Raw genomic sequence first — 12,511 nt, forward strand, 5'->3', positions numbered from 1 at the left:
CAAAAAGACTGCAAAATATTATAAGTTATTATATAATAAGTACAGGTACAGTAAAATCTTATTTCAGTTCTGTACAGATACAGTAAAAATTATATTCAATTTTATAAGTAATTATAAGTTACATAAATAAGTAATTATAATTACTTATGAAATTAAATATAATTTTTACTGTACCTGCACAGAATAGTGCACCGTACATTAAACACTAGCCATATATAACATGTTTATTCTTTCATAATAAAGATTTAGAATTTCTAAAGAAAACAAAAAGACTGCAAAATATTATAAGTTATTATAAGTAATTATTATATAATTACTTACAATAACTTATAATTACTTATTTATATAACTTATAATTACTTATCAAATGAAATATAATTTTTACTGTATCTGTACAGAATAACGCCCCATACATTAAACACTAGCCATATATAACATGTTTATTCTTTCATAATAAGGATTTAGAATTTCTAAAGAAAACAAAAAGACTGCAAAATATTATAAGTTATTATATAATAAGTACAGGTACAGTAAAAATCTTATTTCAGTTCTATACAGATACAGTAAAAATTATATTTAATTTTATAAGTAATTATAAGTTACATAAATAAGTAATTATAATTACTTATGAAATTAAATATAATTTTTCCTGTACCTGCACAGAATAACGCACCGTACATTAAACACTAGTCATATATGTATAACATGTTTGTTCTTTCATAATAAAGATTAAGAATTTGTAATGAAAACAAAAAGACTGCATCAATTAAATACGACGGCGACAATGCAAACAGCTACCATGACAGAGCCGATGTCACCAAGAGCGATGACGGCAATGACGTATAAATATATGAAAGAAATTGTGCATACAAATGTAAAAATAAGTAACTGCATATTTAATTATTGCATCCTTTTTTGTTTACTGTATGCAGATCATAGACATATTAACATAGACTGCTCATAAGGTAGCGAGGAATGTCCTCCTGAGAGAAAAAGATAGCATGAATTTATTTGTGTTTCTATCTTTTTCTGGTACACGCTAGGTACACGCTGGTACACGCTTTTCTGGTGCAATGTAAAGATATTAAAGTCAATAACTTGAAATTGCATTACGCATGTGTCAGAAAAAGACAGATACACAAGTAAATTCATGCTATCCTTTTCTCTCAGGAGGATACTCTTTGCTACCTTATGAACAGTTTATGTAAATATATCTATGATGGAGCAAATATGTCTGTAAATAATACTTGGATTTTTTAAAATTTTTGAGAAAAGTTTATTATATTAGAGATGTCCAAAATTGTATTAAAATATTGTTAGGTATGGTCGCTAGTTGTAATATTGAAAAATATAATTAGAATATATTTATAATAATAACATTTATCTCTTATTTTTGTAATCTGAAAATCTATTATAATCATAAAATCTTTCATTTATTCTTTTAATTCGTATTTATTTTTAATTACTAATTTAATGTACCATATAACGCTAAGACACTTTATGTTTTGAGAAACTTATGTTATAAAAACGTATTTTCTTATTGTCTTATTTCATGTATTTCAGAGAATTAATCAAGTCGTGCATATAGTAAAAAGAAAAGTATGCAATAATTAAATATATATAATGAAACAATCGCGCATTTAAAATATGTGTTTAAAGAACAGCAAAATGTCAGACAGAAAATTATTTCAAAGAAAATTATACTTTTGAAAGAAAATTATACTTTAGAAAGAAAATTATTTGAAAGAAAATTATACTTTAGAATAGAAGAGGACCTACATTGAAAAATGTATTCTATTCTAAAGTATAATTTTCTTTCAAATAATTTTCTTTCTAAAGTATAATTTTCTTTTAAAAGTATAATTTTCTTTGAAATAATTTTCTGTCTGACATTTTGCTGTTCTTTAAACACATATTTTAAATGCGCGATTGTTTCATTATATATATTTAATTATTGCATACTTTTCTTTTTACTATATGCACGACTTGATTAATTCTCTGAAATACATGAAATAAGAAAATACGTTTTTATAACATAAGTTTCTAAAAACATAAAGTGTCTTAGCGTTATATGGTACATAAATTAGTAATTAAAAATAAATACGAATTAAAAGAATAAATGAAAGATTTTATGATTATAATAGATTTTCAGATTACAAACAATAAGAGATAAATGTTATTATTATTGTAAATATATTCTAATTATATTTTTAAATATTTACAACTGAGCGACCATACCTATCAATAATTTAATAAAATTTTGGACATCTCTAATATAATATACTTTTCTCAAAAATTTTAAAAATCCAAGTATTATTTACAGACATATTTACTGCATCATAGATATATTTACATAGACTGTTCATAAGGTAGCAAAGAGTATCCTCCTGAGAGAAAAGGATAGCATGAATTTACTTGTGAATCTGTCTTTTTCTTACACATGCGTAATGCAATTTCAAGTTATTGACTTTAATATCTTTACATTGCATCACGCGTGCACCAGAAAAATATAGAAACACAAATAAATTCATGCTATCTTTTTCTCTCAGGAGGACACTCTTCGCTACCGTATGAGCAGTCTATGTTAATATATCTATGATCTGCATGAAGTAAAAAGAAAAGTACGCAATAATTAAATATGCAGTTACTTACTTTCATATTTGTATGTACATTTTCTTTTATATTTTCATACGTCGTAGCCCCTGATGACATCGGCTCTGTCATTGTAGCTCTTGTCGCCGTCATATTGTCGCCGTCGTATTTAGTTGATGGTGTCTTTGACTCCGTAGACTTTTGCATTGTCGCCGTTGCTGTTGGCACCATCGTGGATGTTGATTTGCGACGATTCACCTCCGATTTTGCTTCCCGCCCTTTTGCGGATACAAGCGGAGAGAGAACATTTCTTATTCTCTCTATTGGTTTACTTCTTCCTGAAATCCTTACGGAAAAAAACTACAGTAGATTACAGAAAATTATATTGGTGATTACATAAAAATATTACACGAAATTACTGACTATAAGTATTGTAATATACTGTAATATTTTCGCACATGCTCGGATTACAGGAAAATATTACAGGTAAATAATCTGTAATATGTCATGCGCTGGGATTACAGGATAAAGCCCTGCGTACAGTAGAGGAACTATTAGGAATAAATATTAACTATAATATTAAGATTTTAAAATAAAATCGAAAAAAACTTTAATATAAAAGTATAAATTCGGGTATAAATATAAAGGACTTTTACAAATTTATTAGCCCTTCCTAGTCCTTATTTATACCCGAATTTGTATTTTATTTATATCAGAATTTTTTCGATTTTGTTATTTAAAAATTTTAATATTTAATATATTAATTCTTAATATTTTCTCTATTTTGTGCGCAGAGTCTAATAATACATCAACATAATATATTGAATTAAATATAATTGCTTATTTTTTATATAATTTGTTCAAAAACATCATCGCTGCATAATAAAAAAGGGCGAGGGCCCAAGCGATTGTTCGGCGGTCCTGGCAGCCGATAGCGCGATATCGCTTTGTCAGCGCAATTTAAAAACAGCGCTCGTCCTTCTCGAAAGATCCGAGGAAAATAAATAAATCTTTAACGCTCAATTTGAACGTTGAATAAGTAACTGCCGAGTTCTAGAAAAATCGGGATCTTTCGAGAAGGGCTCCACTATAAATTGACGCGCCCGCGGGACACCGCGCCTTTTGCTAAAAAGTCTTCAAAGCGCTCGCTTAAACTTCGATTATCGAAAAACGTCTTTCCGTCGCTCGCGGATTAAATTAATCGTCTCCGTTGCTCGCGGATTTCGAAATTCTGCTCGAATTTCCCGATTGGTTTCGCGTAATTGAAATTAAGATTGTGTAATTAGTATTTATATTTTTTGATTATAATAAATGACAATACTAGCAAATATACACATAGACTTATCGTCGACTTTCCTTTACTTGTGGACTCTCATCCTCCCGCGTCGCGCTCGCATCCCGCGTTAATCTCGCGAAATCTCTAACATTTGCTGGTCCTTCGAGCCGGATTTAGTGACCGGTTTTTTTCTCTACGACGCGGTGTGAGTGCAAAGTGGTGTGGTTTCTCTGTGCTCCCAAGATCAGTCACCTGAAATTCAAGTCGTCATGAGTTACAAGGCAGAGCTAATAATCACTGCCGCAACGGATCTCCACGGCAAAATCGCCCGCACTCACGAGAACCTGATGAAGCTGGGCGCTGCCAAGATCACGATGGGCGCCGTGGAAGCGCGTCTGCAGTCCTTGGAAAAGTATTGTGCTAAGTTTGACGCGCACAACGACGAGCTTTTAAATTACCGCGACCAAGTAGCCGGTTCAGAATACATAACACTCGACATACCTGCTTTGGCTGAAGAGGCAATGCTTACCTCGGCAATAAAGGGCTGCTGTTGGACCTTCTGCGTAGCCTCAAGACTGAGGAAAAGGAAGCTAGCACGAAGGTGTTAGAGCCGTCCTCACAAGCTCCTCGCACGACTCTTCCGAGGATTCAGCTACCTCATTTCTCCGGAAAGTACGAGGATTGGCCAGCTTTCCGCGACCTCTTCCAATCGCTAATCGGAAGGGACACCCTCACGTCATCGGTCGAGAAGCTCCATTAACTGAAGACGTGCCTGAAGGGAGAAGCAAAATTATTAATTCGAAGCCTGCCCACGACAAGTGAGAACTTCGAGCGCGCATGGGATGTTCTCGTTACCTACTATGAGAACAAGCGGCTCCTGGTGCGCAGTTACATCTCCCAGTTCACATCACTCCAGAAGCTGAAGAACGAGTCCGTGGTGGAGCTGCGCAAACTCTGCCATAGCGTGAAGAGCACCGTAGGCTCACTGGAGAGCATTGGGCGCCCGATCACGGAGGGCGAAGATCTTTTCGTGTACCTTGTCGTCGACCTGCTCGATCCTCGATCTCGCCGCTAGTGGGAGAACTTTATAAGTGATTCCAACGATCCACTTTCGTATGATAAACTGCAGCTCTTCTTGGATCGTCGGCTTCACACATTGGAATCGTTGCAGCCAGTCAAGGCCGAGGCCATCGCTTCCAAGCCGAATCCGAGTCTAACACAGAAGACCCGCACTCTCCACGCACGTAAGCAGGACGGTAAACGAGGTCGCTGCTCCCTATGTGTCCAGGATCACTATATAATGTTCTGCGATCTCTACCAGAGCAAGACGGCGGAGGAAAAGAGGCGTCACATCGAGACGAACGATTTGTGCCTGAACTGCTTGGGAAAGCACAAGGTAAGCGAGTGTACCTCCCAAAAGACCTGTTCGTTGTGTCGCGCGCGTCACCATTCGACCCTCCACGAGGCATGTTCAACAGTCGAAGGCGCTAAGACGTCGCACTTAGCGCAACATAAAACCGAGGCAACGATGTCAGTGCTCCTCGCTACCGCACGCGTTCGCGTCATGGACCGGTTCGGCCGCGTGCACACAGCACGCGCTCTGGTTGATCAGGGCTCGGAATCCTCGCTAGTTTCCGAGGCTTTAGCCCAGCGTCTTCGTCTGGGTCGGTCTCCTACCTCCGTCGCCGTATATGGAATCGGCGGCAAGCAGACGGGCCTTGCACGCGGTCAGGTCACTCTCCAGATCCGCTCTCTGTGCGACGGGCCCTTAATAAACGTGACCGCCTTGGTCTTCCCCCAGCTCACCCTCTACGAAGGCGGAATCAAGGCCGATCGTCGAGCGTGGACGCACATCCATGGACTGGAACTCGCCGATCCGGATTTTTTGGCAACGGATCCTGTGGACATTCTTCTAGGAGCTGACGTCTACGCCATGATCCTCCAGGAAGGACGGCAGGGGAAATTGCGAGAACCTGTGGCGCAAAAGACGGCGTTGGGCTGGATATTGTCTGGGGCCGTCGGTACGACTTCCACATCGCGCCATGCTTCGGCTCATCATTGCCTAGTCGAGGAAGATCTGGGCGCTCTCGTACAGAAGTTCTGGCAGCAAGAAGAATTATCCGATGCCGCTGTAGCTCTCTCGCCCGAGGATCAAGAGTGCGAGAACTTCTTCCGCCAAACACATTTGCGGTCCGCGGACGGCCGGTACGTCGTACGCCTGCCGGTCGTTTCCCCGCTGCCAGACTTCTCGGCAATGCGCTCCACGGCGCTGCGAGTTCTCTTCAGCATGGAGAGACGTTTCGCTCGGGATCCTCCCTTTCATGCTCTCTACGCGGACTTCATGCGGCAATACGAAGACTTGCACCATATGTCTCGCGTGACTCCGGACGCCACATCACGTAGGCCGGTGCATTACTTGCCGCATCACGGCGTCCTGCGAAAGAGCAGCGTCACCACGAAGCTGCGCGTGGTCTTCAACGGTTCAACGCCGACTGCCTCGGGCAAAATCTTGAATGACCACCTAATGGTAGGCCCGAACTTGCTGCCTCCGCTCGCCGACGTGCTACTCCGTTGGCGACAGCACCGTTTCGTCCTAGCCACCGACGTCGAGAAGATGTTCCGGCAGATCCTGGTGCATCCGGACGATAGAGATCTGCAAAGGATCCTGTGGCGTGATTCCCCGCAAGGCAGCCCTGCGGAATATCAGCTGAGCACGGTGACCTACGGCCTGGCGTGTGTGCCGTTTCTAGCAATGCGCGCTCTGAGACAATTAACCGAAGACAAAGGAAAGCAGTACCCTCTGGGAGCGGCCGCGCTTCTACGAGACGTCTACATGGACGACATCTTGACCGGAGCGTCGACGATTACGGAGACCCAGGAAATGTGCAGCCAGCTGTCCAGTATCTGCATGGCGGGCGGCTTTCCTCTCCGGAAATGGTCAGCCAACGACTCAGCTGCGATCTCGGACATCCTGCCGGAGCATCGGTTGCAGCGCGAGACCCGTGACTGGCGACCGCACGAGGCTCACTCCACCTTGGGATTGCAGTGGCACCCCGCCACGGACGACTTCTCCTTCGCCACCCGGCACATTGCGCTGCCATCCGTCACCAAGAGATCCGTGCTGTCCTTGGTGGCGCAACTATTCGACCCTCTCGGCTGGCTAGCGCCGGTCGTGGTCCGCGCCAAGATTGCCTTCCAATCAACTTGGCTTCAAGGACTCGAGTGGGATGCCCCGCTCGACGACGCCTCCGCGTCAGCCTGGGTCGCCTTCAACGCCCAGATACCAACACTCGAGCAAATCCGAGTACCTCGCTGGATCAATCTGAATCCATCTTGCACCCGCGTCGAGGTTCATGGCTTCTCCGACGTCTCAGAACGAGCGTATTCCGCCGTCGTGTACCTGAGAACATGGTCATCAAACGACTCGTGGATTGTCAGTCTAGTCACCGCCAAAACAAAGGTCACGCCGCTCAAACAGGTGTCGTTACCTCGCTTGGAGTTGAGCACCGCCGTGCTTCTCTGCCGCCTAGCCAAGCACGCCATGGAAATCCTCTAACTGCGCCACTTCACTTGTGGACGGACTCCACCGTCGCGCTGGGCTGGATCCGCGGCCATCCATCCAGGTGGCAGACCTACGTCACGAACCGCGTCTCCGAGATCCAGAGGACCACCCCGCAGGCTGCGTGGCATCATGTACCAGGCCAGGACAACCCAGCCGACTGCGCTTCCCGAGGTCTCTCCCCCAAGGAACTGCTGGGTCATCCGCTGTGGTGGCAAGGTCCGCCCTGGCTAAGGTTAGAAGCCGCCGCATGGCCGACTGCCGTCGATCACATCACCGAGGAGCACCTGCCGGAGAGGCACACCCGAATCCACGTCAAGGCCACAGCAACATCGACGAGCGAGGCCACCGAGTTGGTGCGATTCTCCTCCCTGAAGAGACTCCTACGCGTGACAGCCTGGTGTCGACGGTGGCTGAGAGTGAAGGAAGGCCATGCCACTTGCACTCACCGGAGCTTCCCCGGACTCCGTCCGCAGAAGAGATAGAAAGAGCTCGAGCTTGTTGGATCCGGCGAGTACAGTCTGAAAATTTCAGGACCGAATTAAAATTAATAAGTCAGGGCCTTGCACTCAATAAATCAAACTCACTTGCTCGCTTTACTCCCCTTTTTGATTCCGAGGGTCTCCTGCGGGTCGGCTCAAGCACTCCATCTTGGCCTATGACGAGCGTCATCCCGTCCTCCTGCCAAAGGGCTCGCACCTCACTCGGCTAATCGTGGACGACTGCCATAAACGAGCGTTGCACGGCGGAACGCAGCTCACTCTATCATTAATCCGCCAGCAATACTGGATTCCACAAGGTCGAGCACTTGTCAAAGAGGCTATCCTGCGATGTCTTCCTTGTGTGCGATGGCGGGCGGCGACCCCCCAACAGTTGATGGGCGATCTTCCACGAGAACGCGTGGTTCCAGCGAGGCCTTTTCTTCACACCGGGGTCGATTATGCCGGGCCAATTCAACTCCGCACAACCAAGGGGCGCGGACACCGCTCCTACAAGGCCTTCGTAGCAGTCTTCGTCTGCCTTGCTTCTAGAGCCGTACACCTCGAAGTGGTCTCCGATTATACGGCCGAGGCCTTCCTTGCGGCTCTCAGACAGTTCGTCTCTCGCCGAGGCATCTGTCGCAGTCTTCGGAGCGACTGCGGGACAATCTTTGTGGGAGCGGATTCTCAGCTGAAAGCCCTCTTCACCGCGGGCACGTCGGAAAGCCACCGGATCGTCGACGGCCTCATCTCCGAGAGGATCGAGTGGAAGTTCAATCCTTCCTCAGCACCGCACTTTGGAGGTATATGGGAGGCCGCAGTCAAGTCGCTCAAACATCATCTCCGACGGGTAATTGGCGACGCCAAGCTGACATACGAGGAGATGAGCACCCTCCTCACTCAAATCGAAGCGTGCCTTAATTCGCAGCCGCTGCAGGCACTCTCGGACGACCCTGAGGGTCTAGCTGCGCTGACGCCCGAACACTTCCTAGTAGGAGCCGCCCTGACTGCAGTGCCCGAACCGTCCTTGCTGGATCAACCGACGTCTCGCTTATCCCGCTGACAGCTCCTGCAAAAAATGCGAGATCACTTTTGGGAACGCTGGTCGAAGGAGTACCCCCACTCCATAACTCACCGCCCTAAGTGGTTGCGCGAAGAGACGCGCTTCAAGGTCGGTCGACTTTGTCTTCTCCGGAACGAGCTCACACCGCCCACGAAATGACCACTCGCGCGTATCACAAGAATCCACCCCGGAGAAGACGGTCAAGTTCGAGTAGTCATCGTGCGCACCGCCGCTTTCGAATTCGTACGGCCCGTCGTGAAACTCGTCATGCTACCCATCAACGACCGTGGGGATTACGAGCCTCAGCCGCAATAGATCGGATCGCACGACGGGCAGCGTATCCTCCGCCAGCATATCAATTTCGCCAAACGCTCTTGGCGAGGCGGGCGGAAATATTCAAAAACATCATCGCTGCATAATAAAAAAGGGCGAAGGCCCAAGCGATTGTTCGGCGGTCCTGGCAGCCGATAGCGCGATATCGTTTTGTCAGCGCAATTTAAAAACAGCGCTCGCCCTTCTCGAAAGATCCGAGGAAAATAAATAAATCTTTAACGCTCAATTTGAACGTTGAATAAGTAACTACCGAGTTCTAGAAAAATCGGGATCTTTCGAGAAGGGCTCCACTATAAATTGACGCGCCCGCGGGACACCGCGCCTTTTGCTAAAATGTCTTCAAAGCGCTCGCTTAAACTTCGATTATCGAAAAACGTCTTTCCGTCGCTCGCGGATTAAATTAATCGTCTCCGTTGCTCGCGGATTCCGAAATTCTGCTCGAATTTCCCGATTGGTTTCGCGTAATTGAAATTAAGATTGTGTAATTAGTATTTATATTTTTTGATTATAATAAATGACAATACTAACAAATATACACATAGACTTATCGTCGACTTTCCTTTACTTGTGGACTCTCATCCTTCCGCGTCGCGCTCGCATTCCGCGTTAATCTCGCGAAATCTCTAACATAATTTTTTATATATAATACACATATCCTTTGATGTAACGATATTATTATAAACTAATAATTTTAATAATCTAATAAATTAAATTTTTTACTTATCTGCTTAAAATAAAACTTATTTAAAATTAATCTTATTTAAAAAAATAATTAAAAAAATAATTAAATAAAATTCTTTGTTTATCTTTTATTGCAGTTATTTTTTAAAAATTCTGAAATCTAATTTTTAAACAAATTTTTTGAAATAAAACATTTTAAAAAATAATGAAAAAGTAATAAAAAAATGATCAAATAAAATTATTTATCTTATTGCACATCAGTTATCTAAAAAACACAAATTCTAAATAAATCTAACTTTTTAAAGTTCAAACAAATCTTATTGTATTAATACTGATTATTTTTATAATTTATTAGAATTTGTTTAACTAATATGGCTTATATTGGATTAATAATCAGTAGTTACCGATTTTATATTGCTTAAACAATTACTTAGCGAAGTCTGACAATTTCACCAATCACAAACTTTAAAAGTGTTATATATATATTGTTGAACTTATATATATAAGTTAGATTTCGCGAAACAATTGCTTAAATAATGATTATAAATACCGGCTTCAGAATCTTTGAGTTGGATGACTTCAACAGATTGTAAAATTAAATGTTTTAGATTATTGAATTGAATTGACGGATGTCACTTTTTTCTTAGCATTGTTGCACTTGCTTCGAACGGCACTATGGAACAATTTTGTATTGTCGTCTGTCTTGCCGAATTTCTCGTAAATAAAATCTGAAAAAGAAAACACAGAATGTAAAATCTCTTTCTATAACAATGTATCAAATTCAATTATGTACATATATTTTTGAATAGCATGCATAATTCAGATATTTTAAACTCAATTTTAAATATATTATGTATTTTTATATATTATGCACAAGTATAATGTTAAATTGCAAAATTTCTTACTTTCTACAGCTTTCAGCGAACAGGGTCTAATTTCTCGGTTGATTTTTTATCCGGATTTAAAGATTTATTTGCATTGGCTATAGATCCAGTCAAACTGGAGTTTCTTAACTCCGTTTTTTCATAAACCAAACTGAGAAGATCACAAGTTAGCTTCGAAACGCTGCTGTCATTGACCTTGCTCAGTTGAGTATTTGTGATATGTTTGAATCCAAAATATCTCCCTCCAGATATCACCTGAAAAATGTTTACGTGTAACAATTTCGTATATTAGCAGTACATTTAGATGTAAATATATGTCATTATAACATCAATTATGTATAATTATTTTACCTTTTCGGATGTCGAATTTTCTTTATTTTCATTATTACTGTCTTTATTAAAAAGACCGCTTTCATTAAAAGCAATGTTTTCCTGAAAAATTTATTTTATGTAATAATAGAATTTTTTATAATGTCAAAATACTCAAAGTTGCACGATTAGATACACTAATATAAAGACACACATATTTATATAAAACATACATTTATTTCAGATGTATGTGAGGGTTGATATTCAATTTTGGTATTTTTTATTATATCAGCATTAGTAATCCCAGAAATTGTAACCATAAACTTCTATATTAGAAAAATAAAATTGTTTAAAAATAGCATTTACAAATAAGCTCGCGCGTTGTCAATTATCTATTTAGATTATAGAATTAACAAAATTTCATGATAATTATGTATATAAATATGTAATAAACTATGTACTTTTTGTTTCAATTTGTTTCACATACATAAATTGTCTTTAAGTTTTATTTTCCTATTTTTAATACATAAGAATTGAATGATTTATATATATATGCAACTAATATAAAAAATGTATACTTTACTTTATCCATTGGATTCAAGCATTCATCATTCTGTGAACTGTTTTTCTCTGGACTGTTTTTTAATTACAATCAATTAATATATCAGTAGCCATAATTTTGGATTCATTTCTTAATTTATCATTAGTATATTGGAATCGATTCAATAATACTCCAACTCTATATAATATAAAATAATACCAAGATATAACAATTTAGTAATTACATACAAGATATTTGTGTATATATTCACCAAAACCTTTGATATCCCTTACGGAAAGAAACTACAGCCAGAAAATATTACAGTTGTATAGTTATTACAAGATCCCCTGTAGTTATTACAGAAAGAATTACAATAATCTGTAATTATTACACGCTATAGTTTATGACATTGCCGTCCTTTAAAGCGTCCATCCGCCCCGAGATTTTACGGGGCGCGGGCCGAGCGGCCGCGCCAGAATCAACCTCGAGAGAGTGTTATCGGAAACTCCCCGGAGAGACGAGCGATATCGTATCTTGTAAGAATTTTTATTAATTATATCGATATGTTTCTTTGTTTGTAATAAACAACGACGGGCACCTCACCAGAGAAGATCTGGAAGACCGGAAGTGCATCCAGGAAGATTGCCGCAAGACGCTTGTCGACAGCTAACGGAGGAGTTAATAGCGCTAGAAAGGACGATACCGGGGGAATTCGCCCGCGTCCCAGGGACGGAAGTCCGATCAACGCTACCCTCCGAGGAGGACAACGACAGCGAAGCCTCCAACGGGCCCTT

At 41.3% G+C, this 12,511-nt stretch overlaps 2 protein-coding genes across 2 annotated transcripts; both read left to right on the top strand.

Annotated features, from left to right (window-relative positions):
- The first annotated feature begins 4,137 nt into the window (after positions 1-4,137).
- Positions 4,138-7,912, top strand: LOC105257606. The gene is made up of 5 exons (XM_025408697.1): positions 4,138-4,280; positions 4,385-4,540; positions 4,688-4,898; positions 4,998-7,217; positions 7,307-7,912. Exons 1-5 carry the CDS (start codon positions 4,138-4,140, stop codon positions 7,910-7,912), a joined length of 3,336 nt encoding a protein of 1,111 aa, XP_025264482.1.
- A 391-nt stretch (positions 7,913-8,303) lies between these two features.
- On the top strand, positions 8,304-8,969 carry LOC112637936. Its single transcript, XM_025408698.1, has one exon. The coding sequence runs from the start codon at positions 8,304-8,306 to the stop codon at positions 8,967-8,969; it is 666 nt and encodes a 221-aa protein (XP_025264483.1).
- The last annotated feature ends 3,542 nt before the right edge of the window (positions 8,970-12,511 follow it).

Source organism: Camponotus floridanus, unplaced genomic scaffold (genome assembly GCF_003227725.1).
Source record: "Camponotus floridanus strain SB8 unplaced genomic scaffold, Cflo_v7.5 scaffold221, whole genome shotgun sequence".
Taxonomy (NCBI): Eukaryota; Metazoa; Arthropoda; class Insecta; order Hymenoptera; family Formicidae; genus Camponotus; species Camponotus floridanus.